At 36.5% G+C, this 23,725-nt stretch overlaps 1 protein-coding gene and 1 pseudogene across 6 annotated transcripts in view; one reads left to right on the plus strand and one right to left on the minus strand.

Annotated features, from left to right (window-relative positions):
* XIAP (X-linked inhibitor of apoptosis) overlaps positions 1-23,725 on the minus strand; it is a 36,104-nt gene that overhangs the window by 8,658 nt on the left and 3,721 nt on the right. For 4 of the 6 annotated variants that reach the window (XM_057717347.1, XM_057717346.1, XM_057717349.1 and 1 more), the window contains 4 exons: positions 6,527-7,435; positions 5,336-5,435; positions 3,730-3,808; positions 3,000-3,042 (listed from right to left, as the gene is read on the minus strand). In XM_057717347.1, coding sequence (XP_057573330.1) covers positions 3,000-3,042; positions 3,730-3,808; positions 5,336-5,435; positions 6,527-7,403 — 1,099 coding nt within the window. In that variant the 5' untranslated portion in view covers positions 7,404-7,435. The remainder of the gene's footprint in view (positions 1-2,999; positions 3,043-3,729; positions 3,809-5,335; positions 5,436-6,526; positions 7,436-23,725) is intronic. The other 2 variants (XM_057717352.1, XM_057717350.1) reach the window with 2 other exon arrangements.
* LOC130842179 (partitioning defective 6 homolog beta-like) lies at positions 10,392-15,246 on the plus strand (annotated as a pseudogene).

The following is a 23,725-nucleotide window of genomic DNA, read 5'->3' on the forward strand; positions in this document are numbered from 1 at the left end:
GATCGCCAGGGACTTCCTCACTCTTAGGTATTAAAAATGAGTACATATGGGACTTCCCTGGTGGCGCAGTGGTTAAGAATCCGCCTGCCAATGTATGGGACACGAGTTCGATCCCTGGGCTGGGAAGATCCCACGTGCCATGGAGCAACTAAGCCCGTGTGCCACAACTACTGAGCCTGAGTGCTGCAACTACTGAAGCCCATGTGCCTAGAGCCCATGCTCTGCAATAAAAGAAGCCACTGCAATAAGAAGCCCCCGCACTGCAATGAAGAGTAGCCCCCACTCCCCACAATTACAGAAAGCCCGTGCGCAGCAATGAAGACCCAATGCAGCCAGTAAATTAAAAAATAAAATAAAATAAATTAATTAAAAAAAAGATCCAACGGGATAAAAAAGAAAAAAAGAAAGAAAAAAAAATGAGTACATATATCCACCAAAGACATACACAAGAATATTCACAGCAGTGTTATTTATAACAGCCCCAAACTGGAAACAACTCAAATGTCCATCAACAGGTGAATGGATAAGTAAATTCTGGTATATTCAAATACTGCACAGCAAGAAAGAAGCATGAACTACTGCCACAGACAGCATGGATCAATCACATAGATATGATAAGCAAAACATCATCACAATGATGAACCAGAGACAAAAGAGTAAATACTGTATAATTACATTTTTAAGGTGTTCAAATTTAATCTATGGTAAAAGAAGTCAGAATATAACTTGGGGGTGGATACTGATTGGGAAGGGGCCTGAAGGAGCTTTCCAGGGTAGTGGAAATGTTCTACATCTTGATCTGGGTGATGGTTAGATGGACCCCTACCTCATACCATATACAAAAATTAACTCAAAATGGATCAAAGACCTGAATGTAAGAGCTAAAACCATAAAACTCTTAGAAGAAAACACAGATGACCTTGATTAGGCAATGATTTCTTAGATATGACACCAAAAGTATAAACAACAAAAAACATATTGGACTTCATCAATTTTAAAAAGTAATATGCTTCAAAGGACAAAAAGAAAGTGAAAAGACAACCTGCAGAATGGGAGAAAATATCTGCAAATCATATACTTGACAAGGGACTTATATGTATAAAGAACCAAAATATATAAACAACTATTACAACTCTATATTAAAAAAAAAGTAACCTAACTAAAAAAAGGACAAAGGAGATGAACAGACACTTCTCCAAAGAAGACATACAAATGGCCCATAAGCACATGAAAAAATGGCCAACATCATTAGCTATCAGGGAAATGGAAATCAAAACCACAATGAGATACAGCTTCACACCTACTAGGATAGATGTAATAAGGAGACAGACAACAAGTGTTAACAAGGATGTGGGAAAACAAACTGAAACCCTCATACACTGCTGGTGGGAATGTAAAATGTTGCAGCCACTTTAAAAAGTTTAAACAGAGTTACCACATGACCCAGCAATCCTATCCCTAAATATATACTCAGGAGAATTAAAAACATGTGCCTACATAAAAACTTGAAAACAAATGTTCATAGCAGCATCAGCATCATAATAGCCAAATGTCCAATGACTGATGAAAACAAAATGTGGTATTATCCATACAAAGGAATATTTTTCCACCACAAAACATAATGAAGTATTCAAAAATGATAAGGGTTGAACTTATATGAGTGGATGAACCTTGAGGCCATATATTATGATTCCATTTATATGATATGTCCAGAATAGGTAAATCCATAGAAACAGAAGTAGACTAGTGGTTGTTCAGGCTTGGGGGTTGAGTGGCTGCAATGGTGAATGACTGCTAATGGGTATGGGGTTTCTTTCTGGGGTTTTGATAATGTTTTGTAATTAAATAGTAGTGATGGTTGTACAACCATATGAATATATCAAAAACCACTAAAGTGTATACTTTATAAGGGTGAAATTTTTGGTATATGAATTATATCTTCATTTAAAAACACTAATCCTAAACTAAAGCAAGAGTCTCACTAGTCATAAAAGGACCAGTATGCAGTGTAAGGATGATTATTATCAAGAAATGTTACAGAATCTTTGTTTCTGGATAATTTCAAAAACACAGGCTGGAATAAATGATTTCTTAAACTGTATCATTTATGTACATTACAAAACCCTTATCAAATAATATCAAAGTGGCTCTCCTTCTCTAGCATATGTATGAATATACGTAGCATTCTCTTGCCTTCTAATCCTTAAGATACTAAATAGATGATGTTATGAGTATAGGGAGTGGGGAATCACCAGACATATTCTAAATTAAACTTTACTATTCTTGAAACATGATGCCTAGGTTGAGAATGAGATCTGTAGTGTGATGTGGGATTCAGAAGACCTTATTTACAGTCCTAGTTACACTAATGCTTTGTAATGTAACCATGGTCATGTCACTTAACCTCTTTGTTTCTTCATCTGAAAAGTGGGATAACAATATCTTCTTTGTCTAACATAATATCTTTTTCTGCGCACTTTAGTTTTTAAAGATGTCTATGATGAGTAAATAATCTTTGTGATAAAAATCCTCTACCTCTCTAAAAGGTAACAGGAGGTTAACAAACCAAACCATACCCTTTTGTGAAGAAGCTGGGGAAGGCAAAAAGATGGCATGGAGTAAGGAAGCAGGTAGGTTAGGGCTGATCGTGGTGGTGGCATATTAGTAAAGCACTGGATTCACGATCCTGGCTAACTAAAGAAGCCCCATGGACAAAAATAACTTAACCCTTCTTTTTGTGATTTTAACAGAAATGACAATGGACAGCCTACCGCTGTTCCTCTCGAACTTGGAAAAACTGTCCAAGCTCTGAAAAAATGTTCCCGATACATAAATATCCAACTTAAATTTATAGGCACTTCATTAATTCTTAAATCTACAGCAATCTCATCCCAAAGAAATATACCTTGAAAGAATCAGTTTACCTTTCCACCTTATAAACAACAACTGTAATAAACTGGCAATGAAATTAAAATATTTATTTTAGTAAGTATATTTACCAATTCTTTTAGCTAATGATGGTGTTTTTTCAGCAGTTCTTGCCTAAAACAGAAATATGAATTATAAGTTAGAATTCTTTTTGGTAGAAGACAATTACCTCAATTTGAAAAGTTATGTTAATCACGAATTTATAAATGAGCTTTATTCCAATTCAACATATGAATATTCACAAGAGGTACAGCGTGATGAAGCTAGAAGTTAAAAGATCACCTAACCTGATCCATTCACTTTACAGACAAGAAGCTGAGGCTCAGGGAGATTAAACAATGTGACTGAGGCAATACAGTTCATGGCAGGGCCACAATGGCAACTCTTGTGTCTCATTCTAGTCCAGGGCTCTTTCCACAAAGTACTGATGCCTTGGACATCCCAGGCCACACTATCAATTTAGATACATTTTTGAGATTTTAAATATTGCCTGTGAAAAGTTAAAAACTGTTTATGAGTACGAAACACATTATACAAGTCTAATTTCAGAAGACTAATGGATTTGTGTTTTAGTTCTTCAAGCCCATTTTTGCCTACAGTGATACTTAAATCAGTTCATCTTGATCCCCTTTTCACAAATTTGCTTCAGCTTAAGAACATAAGCACTCTTCAAGATCTCCCATTTAAGCTAACCATACATTATTAATTTAAAATACTATACTGTGAATTTTGCACCAAGAAATCATTGCAAAACAAATTCTGTAATATTGGGAAATATATATTCTACAATATGTGACTTACCAGAGATTCTTCAATTGAATGGGTTAAATGAATATTGTTTATATATTCTTGTCCCTTCTCTTCTAATAAATATTTACACCTAAACAAATAAAAGAAGGTTAAACTTTAGTAGCTCATAAATTAGTAAAGTGTAAGTAAAGACATAACCTCCATCATCTTAATTCCATTAACTTCCTTTTTGATATTTCTAAGGAGCCGCAAAATAAAATGTTACTCAATTCCCTATTCAACTATCATCTTAAGGTTAAAAAAAATGTTCCCTTTGTTATCCTAATATGCTAATGTTAGTAGAGCAAAAATATCAACTTGAGAACTTTCAGCTTTTAAACAAGTTATTAAATTAGCACCTTGACATTTAAAAACAAGTTTTAAATAGTTAATGAGTTTTATTTAGAGATTAACCTATTGTACATTTTAAAGGAATTCTTTAGACTTTCAGCCTTTCCTTTTAAGGCTGTTTAAGGTTAAGATTTATTTTCAAATGATCATTCTGAAGTTTTAAGTTGTACTATTTTGTAGGCCAAAAATTCACATCACTGTATTCTGTACATTCTATGTACTTTTTAAAAATAATTAATTAATTATTTTATTTATTGGCTGAGTTGGGTCTTTGTTGCTGCTTTCTCTAGTTGTGGTGAGCGGGGACTACTCTTCATTGCAGTGCGCGGGCTTCTCAGTGGTTTCTCTTTTTCCAGGGCACGGGCTCTAGGTGCACAGGCTTCAGTAGTTGTGGCACTTGGGCTCAGTAGTTGTGGCACTTGGGCTCAGTAGTTGTGGCTCATGGGCTCTAGAGTGCAGGCTCAGTAGCTGTGGCGCAGGGGCTTAGTTGCTCCGCGGCATGTGGGTTCTTCCCGGACCAGGGACTGAACCCGTGTCCCCTGTATTGGCAGGCGGATTCTTAACCACTGTGCCACCAGGGAAGCCCCTGTATGTACTTTATTTTAAAGAGGCAAGATGGCAAAGAGACATTTAGAATATGTCACCATTCTAAGATGCCACTGACTGTAAGCAGCGTGATTATATTATGTACTACCACTGCCAATCAAATTATGACCCACCACCAGATGTGTCCTGATTTCAGAGATCTGAAGATGTGAACAACTGTGTGTCTTAGAATCAGTGAGATTCAGTAACATTTGCTAGGGGGTGTGATGGGTTCTTAAGGAATCTCCTTGGCAACATGGGCTCTCATGTCCATCATTAAAGAGTCTACTTCCAACAACAACAAAAGCATACATTCCTAATTTGGTGTTTAGAAACAGAATCCTCTGAATGTCAAAGATATGATACATAAGTAATGAATGTTTTGGTCACTGCAGAAGGCTTAGATGTCTTTTTTTTTTTTAAAGGGATCTTCCCGGACCAGGGCTCAAACCCATGTCCCCTGTATTGGCAGGCAGATTCTTAACCACCGCACCACCAGGGAAGTCCGTTAGATGTCTTTTTAATGTATATAAAGTAGGTGATCCCATTTTTATAAACCTGGTGTGAATTTCAAGGCACTGGTGAAGGCAAAAATAATTGAGGTGAAAAGTTATTCAAGTCTTCCCACTGTGTATGTACTGTCCAACTTGCCTGTCACTGAATGAACATTTAAATACCTTACCCTGGATACCACTTAGCATGCTGTTCCCAAGGGTCTTCACTGGGCTTCCAATCAGTTAGCCCTCCTCCACAGTGAAAGCACTTTACTTTATCACCTTCACCTAAGAAACACACAAGTAAAAATACATGTATCTGTGCAATTACAAGCTTACCCCAAAATATCCTTTTAAATACTATAAAATTAAGCATTTCTAAATTACATGAAAGTCTCATAGCTTAAAAGAAGATATCTGAGTTCACCTCTAAATAACAGATAAGATCATTTGAGGAGGAAATACACACTAAATTCACTGATTCAATTTGACGTATTTTACAGAAGACAAAAATAAAATTTCCCAATTTTTATGTGAAAAATTACAATTGTTTTAACATGTCATTCGGGGCCATCAATACTACATTTACTTTTTCAAACTGTGAAACTTTAATAATAAAGTTCAGCATAGTGAAATTACAGGATAAGTTTCTTTAAGGTTATAGCTATAGGACACTAAACAAACTTTTAAGATTACTATATGATACTAAGTAAATAAAATACTGAAATAACCGATATTTTGTATTTTGGCACTACTCAATCTTAAATAGGTCAGATATATAATGGTATAATTTTTCTGAATATTCCTGGAAGCCATCACACTAATGGCCCTTCGTTCCCTACTGACATGTCTACAGCAGTCCATTTGAAAAGTGCTCATTTTAAGCAATAAGGCATCTTTCAAATATATAGGTCAGCTTTCAAATATATAGTCTATGTACAAAAGGCAGGTATCAATTTTAACATCAGTCAAAGTAAACTCTCTAATGTTAACTCTTCTTATAGGGTTGTTGTGAGGCACAGAGAAAATGCATGTAATATATGTATTGAGCACATATAGTAGGTGTGTAATAAATTATAGTTAGTATTACCATCAGACCTATTCTTCTCTCAGGGATATCTATCATCTTTTGCATGTCATTCTTCTCCAAAAGGACATACAGATAAATATGACTCATAATATGTTAGTGTTTTCCATATAAATTCAGTGGTTATATTACAGATTCAACATAAGGGTTCATAGAATAATACTAATATAAATAATCATGCCAGCCTACACCTAAATATTTATCACGTCAGCAAACGGCATCTATTTACTTTTTAGGGGCCCTGGGATAGTTGGAAAGTTATTTATTAGCCTAGTTTTATAATAAAGTTTACCTAAAGCATAAAATCCAGCTCTTGCAAGCTGCTCCTTGTTAACTGAGTATATCCACGTCCCAAATGTAATGATCCGTGCTTCGTAATCTGCCATGGCTGGATTTCTTGGAGGATTTGTTGAATTTGGGAAATTCCTATCAGAACTCACGATATCCGATTCACTTTGAGTATCAAAATTCCGGCCCAAAACAAAGAAGCAATTAGGAAAGTGTCTCCTGTGTTCTGACCATGCACGATCACAAGGTTCCCAATTTTTCAGCTTCCCACCACAACAAAAGCACTGTACTTGATCATCAATACCTGTGTAGTAGAGTCCAGCACTCGCTAACTCTCTTGGGGTTAAGTGGGCATAGTCTGGCCAGTTCTGAAATGACCTTAATCTAGCTTCTTCACTACACATGGCAGTGTTCCTTGGGTATATGGTGTCTGATAAATCTACAACCTGTCCAGTTCTCAAAAGATAGTCTGCATGAGTCTCAGATGGTCTTTCTAAAAGAAAATGATTTCTGTTTCCCAGATAGTTTTCAGCTTTGTACTGACCATTTTGGACACCAGGATTTGTAGGCTGAGCAGCATTATTTTCAAAGTAAAAGCCATTGATAAATCTGCAATTTGGGGATACTTTCCTGTGTCTTCCAACTGCTGAGTCTCCATATTGCCATCTATCTACTGCTGCATGACAACTAAAGCACCGCACGGTGTCTCCTTCACCAGTATATAGAAAACCAGCTCGTGCTAGCGTTGATGCCGAAACAGGACTACTACTTGGAAAATTAGCAAAAGTTTTTAATCTATTAAACTCTTCTACAAATTCTTCATCCTTACTGATGTCTGCAGGTACACAAGTTTTAGATCCTTCAAAACTGTTAAAAGTCATCTTCTCTTGAAAATAGGACTTGTCCACCTTTTCTAAAAAGAGAACATTACATTAGGAAATCCAAAAATGTGAAACACAGGCAATATACTTTTGATATTAGGAGCTAACAAATTACCTACTGATGACACAATCTCCAAGAAACATTCTAATTCTAAATACTAGGATTCTACATTACCACATGATTCAGGTCATAAAGTAAAAACTAGCATTTTTGTTTTCTCTTTTAGAGGAAAGTAATATTTAACCAGGTAGATCAGAACTATTCTTTTTTAAGTGCTTATTTTACATAAATATGAAAACTATGTGATGCAGAATACATTAAAATTATTAACCATGTAAAATCGTTAATTAGGAAAAACACGAAAGAAGCATACAATATGCAGATTCTTAAAGTCTATGCATAATTGTTATAATGGATCATTGTATATTCAAGGCGTCAAAGTTCAGTTTTCACAATTAAAAAAAAAGAATGTTCAGAATGTTAACGAATCAATTTTTAACATTTCTTTATTGATTAGCAAAAGATAAGTTTTATCCACAATGCTGGTTCCAATGTGTTCTTTAAGAACATCAAACGTTTATGATTTTCCCGTATAAAGAGAGTCCATTTTTGTTGGAATTGGATCATTTCAAATGTATATAATACTGCCCTCTAGAGGGTGGCTCAGGAAAAATACTAAGTACATGTAGACCTTAATTGCAGTTACCTTTCCTATCAACTGCCCACAGTCAAGGAACAATCTGTTCAAGTGGAAAAGACATACTATTGCATCCTCGTTAGAACTGCCAAATTACAGCTGTGTAATATTTAACCAAGACAAAATACTAAAGGGAACTGGCTGGGTTATGAGAAGAGTGGCCAAAATAATTTATCCTCTAAACCTGAACTCTTTTGAAAGTGAAAAATGATGCCACTAATAATTACATTGGGACAAGAGGCACAAATCAGGGTTGCCCCAGGCAAACCTGGTTCTCCAGAATCTCACACTGTTCCTGACACTTTGCTCGGTATATGCCTGTCAAATGCAAAAATAAAAGAATGGTCATGTGACTCTGTCTCTACGTCATATATATACTAACTGATTTCTTGGGGAGAATTAGCAGCTCTTTCAGCACTATGTTGGCACAGTATGCCTTGGAACATCACTTCTCTTGGAGTTAATGTTCAACACAAGGCTTCTGTCTTCCAGGATGGCAATGGACCTCAGTCTTTCCTGGACTTAATTCATAATGGTATTACTTCATATACACCTCAAGAGCTGAGTTATATCTGCATACAACAATTTTTGGGAGACAGTCTCCATGACTTTTGGTTATTGTTTCCCAGATGTCTGAAAACATTCCAACACTAGTTTCAAGACTCTTCGGTGAATCAGCATAAGCTAGATGACAAAAACCAAGATTCAAAGAATCTATGGCTGGCTGATAGGCTAATGAGATAAAATAGGGATATGTGTAAAGTCTTACATTCTGACTTTAAAAATCTGTTGTACAACTAAAGGAAGATAGAATCTTGGTTTGGAAAGAAGTCATATGAAGGGAAACCTCCAGATTAAAATCTTGGGATTTTAGTTAATTACAAATTCATCATGAGCCAATATTACATGGCAGCTAAAAAACTTGAAGCAACTTCAGTCTGCATTAATGTCCAGATGTGCAACATCCAGATTCAATTCAGCTACATACTGAGTATTATTTTTAGTTCTGAACACATTTTAGAAGGGCCATTAACAAAGTATAATGTCCAGAGAGAACAATGAGTATGATGAAAATGGTATCCTATGAGGATAAGTTGGAAGAGTGAAGTATTTATCTCAAAGAGAAAAGAAAATTGTAGGGAGAGGGGTGTAGAGGCTAGAATAACTATCTAAAAGGCAGTCATGTAGAAAAGGGATCCAAATTCTGCTTAACTTGAGGGCAGAATTAAAGTCAATGAATATAATTACAGCCAACAGATTTTAACCCAATACAAGGATGAATAGTTACAACAATCAATATCAGTATAAAATGGATTCGGTTGTCTTGTAGATTATGAATTCCTCTCATCACTGGAAGGGCCTTGGGCATGAACTAGGAGACAGGATTAAATATTTCTAAGTCTATAGTTACCCTGAAGAATAAATGCTGAATATAATCTAAAACATGAGAGAGTTACCTTCTCTGGGGTGGTACGTTTTGTTTCTCAGGTCAATCAAAATAGAGAGACGTGTAAAATCAATGATCTATTCTCATTTCATAATAGTGAATATTTTGTGTGGTTCAAGTAGTCATCCCATTTCAGATAATATTAGATAAAGCTCCATCATTCAACACCAGCAGGAGAATCTCCATTTGAAGCTTTCAAGTGGACACCTCATCTCCCCAGGGGTTATTTCCATGTTAATAGTTTAGATTTCACTGTTTTGAAAAGCAGATATTTATTCAGAAGCACTCAACTAAACACTACATATACATTATCAGAGTGTGAGCTTTTGGAGAAGGGTGAGAAATCAGATTTACCAGAGAGGTGAAGAGTAAAAGGAAGAAAATTGATTGACAAAAGACAGAAACCCTGGGATTGGAGGAAAGTGCCAAAAGAAAGGGATGGGAGGTGATTAAACAAACAAACAAACAGTATTTAAGTGAAATGCAGGTGGGGAAGATGATATTTAAAAAATAAGTATACGTTGAGCATAGGAACTGTGAATACAGAAGAAAATGAAATATGAATATTGGAGAACGTTTTGGATATGAAAAGGTCTAAGTGCAATAAAGTATGCTGAGATAACTTAAAGCTTCTTTAAGGAAGGCATATTCAGGCTTTGTATTGGGTGAGCAGAAAGGTAAGAAGGCACACAGAGAGAAAGATGTCCAAGAAAGCTCTGACACAAAGGGGCGAGGCAGTCAGGAATCTTGAGGGAACAGTGGTTGGGAAAAATGGCACTCTGAAAGCCAACTCTGGCATGAAAAGAATCAGCAAGCAGTGTGGTACATGTTTATATGAGGGGTATGGAAGATTTCAAGATGGTGAGATGCTGTGTTTAAAATATACATATATCTGTATATATATATATATTTATTTATTTGGCCTAGTCAACTGGGTAAAGATAGCCATGGGCATATGCCAAGGAGAGGAGATGATTTCTACTCTAGCAATAATGTGGGAATATGGGGAGTTGGAAGGGAGAGAGACACACACAAAAAAAACCCACCTGGTATTTGCACACAATACAAAAGTTTCTATTTCCCTCAGGTTTTTATTATTAAAGTTGTCAAATATATAGAACAAAGGTTATTTTAAATGGGAAAAGGATATAAAGTAGGCTGTACATCAGACTGCCACTGTGTGAAAATATATACTCATGGACAAGACCTGGAGATAATTTTTAATATATCGGTAAAATATGTTAAGGTGGCAGGATTATAGGTAATCTTTTTCTCCAAAATGTCTTTGATAATATTTTCACTTAAAGTCTCTCCGGTTGGCACCACTGGCCTGGGTCAGGAGTCTGGTCATGGGCTAGTAGCTCCCTCATCCTCCTCCACCAGGACTCTGCAGCCACCAAAGCAGAGGGAGATAGGATGGAGTTGTTTCTCCACTTGCCACAAGGACAGGCTGCCCCAGCCACCCTGTGGAGCTCAGCACTGAGACCCAAGCCACCTCTGCAAGTGCATTTGGTGAGTTCCAGGCTCCTGGGCTGCAGTCCCTGCACTCAGCATGACTGAGGCTGCCAGAGCATCCTGGAGAAGAGCAGGTTTGGCACTGAATGTCGTCAGTTTTTGATAGAGCAAAACTTGGACACTTTCAGTTTTATGGATTACTGCAACATGTTCATAAGATACCTAATGTTGACATTTTATTAGGCCATACAGACATCCAGGGAGACTTACTATCTATAAATAAAGATAATTATCACAAAGCTATTTCAACAACCAACCTGCTGCTTAGAATTTTTATACAGAAAAAAAGGAAGACGCAAACAGTGCTTTTGGTACAGACATGCTAATGAAGAAGGAAAACGTTTTAACCAAAGTTCTGTTAACCACAGAAAAAAGCCAGATCCAGTCATTGGTACACACCAAGACTTTAGACGTGTGTCTTCTGTTACAGATATGGATATTCCCCCAGAAACACATCATAGGATTAGTTCATCTTTACAAACACAACACTGAACATTCCCTAGGGACTCTATAGCTGGGATGGTTTCAGTCTTTGGGAGATGGCTTAGAGAAGGTCCCAGGGATCTTTTTTTTTCCCTTTTTAATTTTTTGGCCATGCTGTGAAGCATGTGGGATCATAGTTCTCCAACCAGGGATTGAACCCGCACCCCCTGCATTGGAAGCTCAGAGTCTTAACCGTTGGACCACCAGGGAAGTCCCCCCTACAGGGCTCTTTATATCCTGGCTTGTTCCAGGAGGTCTGGCTCACAGAACAGGACGATCGGCTGTTAATGATGAAGTTTTAGAAGTTAATGGTATAGAAGTCCCAGGGAAGAATTTTGTTTTTGTTTTTAATTTATTTATTTATATTTACTTATTGACTGTGTTGGGTGTTCATTGCTGCTCGCAGGCTTTCTCTAGTTGTGGAGATCAGGGGCTACTCTTCATTGTGGTGTGTGGGCTTCTCAGTGCGGTGGCTTCTCTTGTTGTGGAGCATGGGCTCTAGGTGCGCCAGCTTCAGTAGCTGTGACACGTGGACTCTACAGTTGTGACTCGTGGGTGTAGTTGCTCCACGGCATCTGAGATCTTTCTGGAGCAGGGCTTGAACCTGTGTCCCCTACCTTGGCAGGCAGGTTCTTAACCACTGCGCCACCAGGGAAGTCCCAGGAAAGAGTTTTGATCAAGTAATAGGATGACTGTAAACAGCCACAACCTCATCATAAGAGCAAGACAAGTAAACATGAGAATAACTTTAGGAACAGTAGGACTTCTGGCAGCCCCAGCCAATCTACTGATGATAGCTTTCTTGGCTATCCACAGCAGACTGAACCAAACATTGAGCCAAAGGTTAAAGACAACGTTATTACTGAAGGTAGTGGTATGCCACACTAGATTCCTAAAGCTGTTACTATTATCGAAAGCCTGGATATGGTTAACCCAAATAGAACAAACTCAGTTTTGAGTCTGGACAGAATGGTTTTATTGCTTCTAATTAAATGAGTTTAGCACGCCTAGCAAGCAGTGCAAACACAATTTGAAACATGTTCCAGATCAAGAACTCTTAGAAGATGGAACAATCATAACATCATGAAACCATCATTTGAATGTTTTCTGAGTGAGGATGTCACAGGACTTGTAAATTTGGCTAGTTTAAGAACTTTTAAACCTCTGAGCCAACAGACCTGGAATAGGCATGAGAACAATAGGTTGTAAGTTTAAAATGTTGTTAAAATAAATAGAAACAAAGTAGATTAGTGGTTGCTTACTGCTGGGAGAGGAGGGGAACAGGGAATAACTGCAAATGGTTACTGGGTTTCTATTTGGAGTAATGAAAATATTCTAAGTTAGATTGTAACCATGGTTGTACAACTGTGAGTATACTAAAATCACTGAACTGTACACTTTAAAATTAAATGAATGGTATGTGAAATATATCTCAATAAAGCTGTTTAAATGTTAAATAGTAGTTTGGTAATTGTTAATACAAACTTTGGTGGATCAGAGGTGTCGTAAGTCTAAAACAAGGGAGCTCTGCTAATGAAATTATGTGCTTTTGATATGGAAAACTAGATGCTACAGTACACTTTCAAAACTATGTGAGAGGACTGACTAAATTATTTCTGTTTGAAGTGGTTAAATATTTAACCTTACAGATTCCAGTTAGTTTTTCCTTTAACTACATTCTTTAAATTCTAACGTGATGTCTGATTCTCTTTTGGTACTCTGAGGACCTCAGTTCTTGCATACCCAGTATTTTATTTCTTAATGGTCTTCTGTTGTTTTGTTGTTGTTGTGTTTTTTTGAAATAAGACACTTTATCTTTTTTTGACATACAATAAACTGCATATATTTAAAGTGTACAATTTGATTTTTTTTCTTATTAGTAATGTATATATGGCGATCCAATCTCCCAATGCATCCCCACCCCCGCTTTCCCCACTTGGTGTCCAAATGTTTATTCTCTACATCTGTGTCTCTATTTCCGCCTTGCAAACCAGTTGATCTGTACCATTTTTCTATATTCCGCATATATGCGTTAATATATATTTGTTTTTCTCTTTCTGACTCACTTTACTGTGTATGACAGTCTCTAGCTCCATCCATGTCTCTACAAATGTCCCAATTTATTTCCTTTTTATGGCTGAGTAATATTCCATTGTATATATGTACCATAATTTTTTATCCATTCATCTGTTGATGGACATTTAGGTTGCTTCCATGTCCTGGCTATTATAAACTGTGCTGCAATGAACATTGGGGTGCATGTGCCTTTTTGAATTATGGTTTTCTCTGGGTATATGCCCAGCAGTGGGATTGCTGGATCACATGGTAATTCTATTTTTAGTTTTTTAAGGAACCTCCATACTGTTCTCCATAGTGGCCGTATCAATTTACATTCCCACCAACAATGCAAGAGCATTCCCTTTTCTCCACACCCTCTCCAGCATTTACTGTTTGTAGATTTTCTGATGATGCCCATTCTGACTGGTGTGAGGTGATACCTCATTGTAGTTTTGATTTGCATTTCTCTAATAATTAGTGATGTTGAGCAGCTTTTCATGTACCTCTTGGCCATCCGTATGTCTTCTTTGGAGAAATGCCTATTTAGGTCTTCTGCCCATTTTTTGATTGGGTTGTTTGTTTTTTTGATATTGAGCTGCATTAAGTATTTTGGAGATTAATCCTTTGTCTGTTGATTCATTTGCAAATATTTTCTCCCATTCTGAGGGCTGTCTTTTCGTCTTGCTTATAGTTTCCTTTGCTGTGCAAAAGCTTTTAAGTTTCATTAGGTGCCACTATTTATTTATTTATTTATTTATTTATTGGCTCTGTTGGGTCTTTGTTGCTGCACATGGGCTCTCTCTAGCTGTGGTGAGCAGGGGCTACTCTTCTTTGCAGTGAGCAGGCTCCTCAATACCGTGGCTTCTCTTGTTGCAGAGCATGGGCTCTAGGTGCATGGGCTTCAATAGTTGTGGTGCATGGGCTCAAGAGTTGTGGCTCACGGACTTAGTTGCTCCGTGGCATGTGGGATCTTCCTGGAGCAGGGCTCGAACCCGTGTCCCCTGCATTGGCAGGCAGATTCTTAACCACTGCACCACCTAGGAAGCCCTAGGTCCCACTTATTTTTTTATTTCCATTACTCTAGAAGGTGGGTCAATGAAATGCATTATTTTCTAACTTCTAAGAAATCAAACCAATCAGCTGTTCTTAGGAGTTTCTTTCCACATTATGAAGCACTGAAGCTATGTTCCTAAATTATGAAATTCTGTGACAGTTTTTCACATCGATGTTTGTTCATCCTATAGATTATATATTTATAAAATAATTCCAAATAGGTATAACATGTTTTAAAATGCAGCTAATTTCATTGACTCTGGTAATATAGGAGATGCTCTGCTTTAATTCTTATCCGCATTCCCAATCTCATTGGAAAGCATTCCTTTTGTTTTGGGTGTGTGTATCTATATATATGTTGGTAGGCTTCTGAACTTTTTAAATGTAGATGGTCCCCAACTTACAATGGTTTCACTTACGATTTTTTCCACTTTCTAATGTTGTGAAAGTGATACGCATTCAGTAGAAACCTTACTTCGAATTTTTCTCTTTTCCTGGGCTAGCACAGTTTGATACTCTAGTGATGCTGGGCAGCATGGCGAGCTGCAGCTCCCAGTCAGCCCAGGAGATCACGAGCGTCAATAACTGATATACTCATAACTTTTCTGTACCTTACAACCATTGCCATTTTTCATTATCAGTACAGTATTTGATAAATTACATGAGATATTCCACACTTTATTATAAAATAGGCTTTGCGTTAGATGATTTTGCGCAACTGTAAGCTAATGTAAGTGTTCTGAGCACATTTAAGGTAGGGGCTAAGTTATGATATTCAGTAGGTTATGTGTATTAAATGTATCTTCAGCTTATGATACTTTCAACTTAGGATGGTTTTATTGGGATGTAACATTATAAGCTGAGGAAAATCTGTATTCAAGTAGTGCAAATTGTTTTGGATATAAAATGCACTTAGATTAAAAGATTTTTACACACAGGACAAACCTGTGCATTTTTTAGTGCAAAGATTTTAGATTTTCTTCAGTGGGATTATTCTAGGAACACTGCTTACACTTTAAGAGAAAGCTGCGGGGACTTCCCTGGTGGCACAGTGGTTAATAATCTGCCTGCCAATGCAAGGGACATGGGTTTGATCCCTGGTCCGGGAAGATCCCACATGCCGCGGAGCAAATAAGCCTATGTGCCACAACTACTGAGCCTGTGCTCTAGAGCCCACAAGCCACGACTACTGAGCCCACACACCACAACTACTAAGCCCGCATGCTGCAACTACTGAAACCGGCGCGCCTAGAGCCCGTGTTCCGCAACAAGAGAAGCCATTGCACTGAGAAGCCCACACACTGCAACGAGAGTAACCCCTGCTCACCGCAAGTAGAGAAAGCCCATGCACAGCAATGAAGACCCAACACAGCCAGAGAGAGAGAAAGAGAAAGAGAGAGAAAGCTGTGGTATTTACCACTGACAAGTAAAGTTTATATTATTTTCATTAGGCTATTTGTTTCCCACACATTCACTTAGAACAAGTAAGTGTGAGGCTGCCAACTTTCATTCTTTGCCTGATTTCCTTGGTGTTTATCATTGTACAATGTGCATAAACACTACAGTATGCATGTACATAGAAATTAAGAATATTATGATTGTACAGAAGAAACCAACACAACATTGTAAAGCAGTTATACTCCAATAAAGACGTATTTTAAAAAAAGAATGTTATGAAGTTCCCTGTGGTTTATGGATAATTCCCCCCGAAGCTATTTATTAATTCATCTTAGGATAGGGCTAGTATGGATGTCTTTACAACAGTTGTGTGCTATTAAAACAATGAAGGATCAAATGATTCCCCTTTAAAGAATAGCTTCTCTAAATGGTTAAGAAAATGAAGAAATAAATTCTTGATTAATTGGGGAAAAAAAACAAACCTCTTTTAAAGCAATAGACAAAAAAATCCCATGCAGGGAAATATTTTTTGTGAGATTTAATATCAGAACACTACTCAGAAATGTAGTTAAGTGTTAAGCTTTCTAATAAAAATCTGCCTTACTTGAAGAGTAACAGTAATTTCTTAAATTGACTACTATTTGGTAGTCAATTACTATGGTGTAAGTAATTAAAAAAAATAATCTATCCCATAATGAGTTTCAGTTATCACAGCATCTTAGAACAAAATAAGCAAGCAGTTTCATATTGTACGAGACTACTCAAGAAAGTAATTTTTTGAAGATTAACATAAATTGAATTATTTAAGATGGTATACTAGGGAACTATCTCTGATGACTGAAAATTAACTATTACAAATACCTATTAAATCTTTTTAAGTCAAAGTAGCACCTGAGTAACAAATCACTGTTCTTAACAAATAAGCAGTGAAACCTTTAGTCTTTTTGTATCGAGCTCATAGATCTCTACAACCTGTCTGTGTTTCACCCTTCTCATCTCTGGAAGAAATTCATTCAGTCACTACAGGCTCATTTAATGAACTAAAAATACTTATCATTCCTGCAGCCAAGGGCTTTGCTAGCCTCTCATCATGAAAAAGCATTTCTTAAGTAACTATATTGATGTGACACAGTAAAAGGGAATTAAGTGACTGTTATGGGTTGACTTGTGCCCCCTCAAAAATATGCTGAAGTCCTAATCACTGGTTAGGAATGTGACCTTATTGGGATATAGGGTCCTTGCAGATATAATCAAGTTAAGACAAGGTCATTAGGATGCCCTCATCCAATATGACTGATATTCTTGTAGGAAAAGGAGAAGAAACACAGGGAAGAAGGCCATGTGAAGACAGAGGCAGAGACTGAAGTGATGATGTTATCAACAAGCCAAGGAACACCAAGGATCAGTGGCAACACCAGAAGCTAAGAGAAGGGCATGGAACGGGTTCTCCCCAGAGGCTTCAGAGGGAGCATGGCCCTGCCAACACCTCCATTTCGGACTTCTAGCTACCAGAACTGTGAGAAAATTAACTTTTTTCTTTTCTTTTTTTTTTTTTTTTGGCCGTGCCATGCGGCATGTGGGATCTTAGTTCCCTAACAAGGGATCAAACCTGGGCCCCCTGCAGTGGAAGCTCAGTCTTAACAACTGGACCGCCAGGGAAGTCACTAAATTTGTTGTTTTGAGTCACTCAGTTTCTGGAATTTTATTACAGCAGCCCTAAGAAACTAATATTGATACAATGATGTTAAAAATATGACAAAAATTAAGCAAGCAATATAACCCTATTAGCTCTCACTGCAAAACTACCATGCTAACTGAAACACATTATGCAATTCAATAAGGGCATCTGTTGAAAACTCCGAAAACATGTTTTTAGAATCTCATCTATGACATCTTTGCTGATTCCTCCACTCAAAACCCTAGTAGATACAAAGAGTCTTATTCTTCTACCCACACTGATACTAGGGAGAAACACTTTTCCAAACCCAGAAAGGCTTCACCAACACATTGGAATGATCAGCTAGACTGGAGAGGTCCACTGGGCTGGGCAAAACTCTAATTACAGAATATTTAAAAATACATACCACTACTTCCAAATATGCACCAAATGTTATGTATCACTGTGAATAAACCATCTCAAAACACTGTGGCTGAAAAAAAAAAAACCTAGTAGAAGGACTACTCTTTGTGCCCTCACTATATCCTCTAAATAATTTGCTGAGAGGACTTCCCTGGTGGTCCAGTGGTTAAGACTCCAAGCTTCCACTGCTGGGGGCAAGGGTTTGACCCCTGGCCAGGGAACTAAAATCCCGCATGCTGCGTAGTACGGCCAAAAAAATATATAAACAAACTGCTGAGGACCCAAGTTGTACTAGAAAAAGACTGAATAATTTCTGCTTGTGTGTATGTTTGTAGGTGTACCTATATTGTTAGAATGAAGGTGCTTTATGGCAAGGGCTCTGTCTTATCACGTTTGTATTCCCAATGCCTAAACCAATGTGTGACACACAGTAGTGCCTGCTTAATCAATGCTGGGCAAAAGAATGAATGTTGAACCATTTTTATTAGGTCGCTGCTGTCACTATCCCACACCCCACCCACCACCTCCACTAGACTCTTGAGATCACTGTGAGCACTAAAAATTGTTAATATGCCATTGTGCCCAGGAAATGCGACTGAAATAGGAAATATATGCATACCAAGGAAACAGTACAATTCAGTGATTAAAAACCTATACTAAAATCACATTTCAAAAATATAAGGTTTGTCGGGACTTCCCTGGTGGCGCAGTGGTTAAGAATCTGCCTGCTACTGCAGGAGACACGGGTTCAAGCCCTGGTCCAGGAAGATCTCATATGCTGTGGAGCAACTAAGCCCATGTGCCACAACTACTGAGCTCACGCACCAGAACTACTGAAGCCCATGCACCTGGAGCCTATGCTCTGCAACAAGAGAAGCCACCGCACTGAGAAGCCCACGCACCGCAACGAAGAGTAGCCCCTACTCGCTACAACTAGAGAATGCCCGGGCGCAGCAACAAAGATCCAAAACAGCCAAAAAAATAAAATTATAAGATTTGTAAAACTTTAAATAGTAACATAATAAAAATCTTATATGTGCTAACCCAAAACACCATCATAATTTAAAATTTATCTTCAGATTCTCTCTTTGCTCATTATGTGTAGAAATATTATAAGATTTTTCTCATCAGTTGCTTTTATCCCCTATAGAGGATCCAGCATAGAGATCTTGTCAAACAAGCAACAGTCTCCCTGACCCAGTGGAGGTAAATCCCTCTTTTAATGATCTTAAAGTATTAGTTCCTTGTTTAGAAATAGCATTTTGATTTACAAAGTTGTAGTATCTGAGAAATGTATCTATGTAAATGTAACACAGTATAAAAAAGCTGAATTTTAAAAATGACATGTCCTGAACAAAAAGGGTGTATATATATACACACACGTGTATATATATATATATATATATATATGATTTTAAAAATTCATCTTTTATACTATGATACATTTACATAAAAATTCAACTTTTAGTTGAATCGTTCATTTATACTACTAGGTTCTTCAAAAGCATGAAGCATATTTTCATTTAACTTTATGTTAAATGCTCATTAAAACATTTTTGAGGTTAATTACATTCAATCAAATCAAAAGTTCTCTCCCTAAAATTAAGCACTACAGCCATTCAAATAACTGAATGGCATTAATGAGCACTTAGTCCATAAGCTCAGTCAATAACATCAACTTATTAATACTGCTGCCTACAATATATGCTTGATCATGAAGTCTACTTCTGTAAACACCTGAAAGGCCATACTGAGAATCAACAAAGGGAGTATCAATTATATGTTCTATACTTAATTTAGAAAGCCATGGTAATACTTAAATTTGAGCCCAGACCTCCAATCTTTGTCAAGTTGTTTATAATAATTAACTCCATAGGTACAGTTCTCTCAGAATGGACCCATAGTAAGGCATTCCCTTATCTTTTTCTTTTCTTTTTTTCCCCCTCATCTTTTTCAACAAATTGTGGGACTGTGTTCCCCAAAAGAATGTTTTGCATGAAAAATACATAGGTTTTGGGCTCAAGAATTCACTCAAGGTCATAAAAAGGCTCAAGATCACTAGTATCCCCTTATCCATTTTACTGAAAACTGTTCAGAACTTAAGACAATTTACCGTGCTCATCAATCAAGTCTTTGATTCAAAAACAAACCATCTAAAGCCCAAACTGCATATCCATAATATGGATTAATACTATTTAGGCCTATTCAGAGTCTAGATTAAAACCTTTGCTAAAATCAGAACAGGCAGAAAAACAAAATCTCATGATGGATATCAACCCAATATTTAATACAAACAACTGCTTTCCTTTTTAAAAGAGACAGGAAAAAATAATTGTACTATCCAGGCTGTGAACACTTCAATATGTTTATCCTTTAAGAACCTTTTCTGTGTGCATGTAACACATGCATGTTATATTTCTAAAAGGGATTTATTGTATATGGTATTTTTATAATTTGCTTTTTTCTATTTAATAACATATCATAAGCATCTCTCCACATCAATTTTTATCTAGATTGGAACATTATTTTAAATGGATGACTAGTACCTGACTGTATGAATGTATTTAACATAACCTCCCCAATTCCATATTGAACATTAATTTTAGATGTATATTTTTAAAAAGAGAAAATAAACACATGATCAAATAATTCAAGAGGTACAAAAGTCGCATCCATTCCACCCCCTGTACCTTAAACCTCTGTTTCCCCTCCTACAAGCACTCTTACCAGTTTCTTCTGCATTCTTCCAGAGATGGGTTTTAAACACAAATGTCAACATATTCTATATATATATACAGTTATGCACCTTCATTGCTGGACATTTATAAAGCTAACAATTTTTCACTATTACAAAAAATGTTGGAGTGAATGTCCTTCTGTTTATTTGCTTTTAACATCAATATTAAGTGGTCTCAGACAGGAGTGTGTCTATCAACACCTATGTTTAATCTATCTTGTTTTTGACTAAGAATAGTCTCAAGAAAAAGCTTGAAAGCACTTATTAATCTACGAGAAAAAGATGAACACCTCAATAAAAAACAGACAAATTTACAAATGGCAAATACTAATGGCCAAATAACATTAGGCAAAATGTTAAACATTATTAGTAATCAAAGAAATGAACATTTTAAAAGATACCATTTTTGTCCTGTTTGGCAGAGACTGCCATCACTACCAACAATAAAAATCCAGCAGTGAAGGGATGGGACAACAGGCACTCTTGCTGGTGGAACTAAAAACTAGTACACCTTTTCTAGAAAGCAATCTCATAATATATTCTAAAAGTCTTAAATATATGATTAGCTTCTGAACCAGCCATTCTAGTACTAAGCATTAACGCTAAGGAAATGATCAGGGATGTTTTTTAAAAATTTATGTATAAGGATGTTCAATACAGTGCTATTTATAAAAACAAAAAAACTGAATTCTAACAAAAGAGGACAACACTTTGGTAATGTGGATACTAGGCAACCTTTAAAAACTCAGGTTGTAGAAGAATACTAAAGGACACAGATATGTGTTCATGATATTTTATGAAGTGAAAAAAGCTGGTTATGAAACAGTATTGTTCAGTATGATCCCAATTATAAAAAATGCCGATATATAAAGACTTAGGCTAAATTACACATCAAAATTCTACTGCGGTTATTATTATCTCTATGCATTGGGCTTATTGATTTTTATTTTCTTTGTGGTTTTCTTAATTTTCTAAATTTTATCCAACAAATATATTTGATTCTAATCAAAAGAAAAAAGCAGGTGGACTCTTGATTAGTAAGGCCACTTATACAATTCTGCCCAGCAGGCTGGGGGGTGTTATTTGGCTATTTGCCATGTGACAATGCTTCCTTCATCTGTGAATAAACTGGCCCAGTAAGCTATCAATAGTGGGGCCTGCTATTGCAAGGTTTTGGCTCTTCCTTCACAGAAGATACTTTTTATAACATAACAAGGAGAGCAAAGAATATATTTTTATGTCCTTATCTTTTTGCCTATCCTGAGAATTTCTGCCAACTTGCTACTTTGTAATATTACTGTCAATCATCAGGTGAAAAAAAAAAAAGAGGATACAGGTCAACTTCCAAAGATAAAAGCAGTAACCAGGTCATGTCCACAGTAGCTGGCCATGAACACGTCTTTTGGTCCACTGCCTGGGTGGTAGTAAATCATTAGCAGAGAGGGCTGAGAAACACAAGTAATAATAATATCTGACTGCTACTTATTGTAAACTTGAGTTGAAAATAAAAGATTTCATTGAAAAATGTTCTGAGTGATGTCTATCACTGGAGTTCTAAACTTGTTCACTCAATGCCTTAAAAAAATAATAAATTAATTTTGGGGACTCATGAGAAAGGTGTCTCCCATGATCCTTGGCCAAAAAAAATTTCCCTAAAATAATTTTTACAAAAGGGCAGCTCAGAATCAAGTACACTGAGAAGTAAAATCATTATATTTTGTAGACATCCACAAGCAAAATTTGTTCAACATAATTTACTTATATTTGTGCTGAACAGGATAACAGAAATCACTTTCATTTTAAGATAAGGAAACTAAAGCATAAGGAAGTTAAATGATTTGAATAAGCCCATAGAATCTGGAACTTATTTTATTTGATATTCATCCAGATAATTTATCCTGACAGAGTGATTAGGATGCAGTACTGAAAAAATCAGATGGTTCCACAAGTGCCATTCTAAGGTTCTCTGGATGGATGACTTGGTGAATGGGTACTACCTACCCTAGATCTTTCTCAGAATGAAGTATTCTCTTCCATGATCATGTTGGGATCTCAAGCAAGTGCTGAAACAAATGCTTGATAAAAGCCAACATCTTTTCTTTTTCCCCAGTAAAAATATTTTGTCCGACCTAAAAGCCACTCTGTTGTCTATAAGCAAACATTTAGTAGGTTTGTCTTCATTGAGTTTGAGTTAAAAAAATGACACAAAGGAAGCTTTGCCACAATAAGTGAGTATAAGCCAAATTAAAACAGTAAAATATATTTAATGAATGCTCATGTGTTCTAAACACTATCTATAAACTAATTTTCATTTCCTTCTACCCCATCATTTTAGCTACATGGAAGTATTTTTGGTAATCTACTAAAACATGTTGAATTGAAACTAAAAGTTTCTAATCTTATTGGTTTCAACATGAGGTCAAAATTTAAGCATGAGCTTGTGTGATTCCACAGCCCATCCTCTTTTACCATGTTACCTCTGATAATAACTAAAATATGTCATGTGTTTCACAATTTAGAATTTTTTCATACGTGGTAGCTAATTTAATCTACACAACACATCATACCCCCATTTGAAATATGGGGAAACTGTGGTTTTCTGACTCGTTGTTACTCATCAAAGATCATGTGGTCAGTAAATGACAGTAAAAAAAGCAAACCCAGTGATTATGACCAATATAGGTATAAGGAAATTACTATAAGGATTACTGGCAGACAGGGTAGCCCAGTGAGGTAGAAAATGTCAGGCCCCGTGCCCTTTGTAAGGCTTGAAAAATTAGGTGGAGCCATATGAAGGTACATCACATAGCAATATATGCTGAGAAGCCTATGTTTTGAGGTCAACAAATTATT

The sequence above is a fragment of the Hippopotamus amphibius genome, chromosome X (genome assembly GCF_030028045.1).
Source record: "Hippopotamus amphibius kiboko isolate mHipAmp2 chromosome X, mHipAmp2.hap2, whole genome shotgun sequence".
Lineage (NCBI taxonomy): Eukaryota > Metazoa > Chordata > Mammalia > Artiodactyla > Hippopotamidae > Hippopotamus > Hippopotamus amphibius.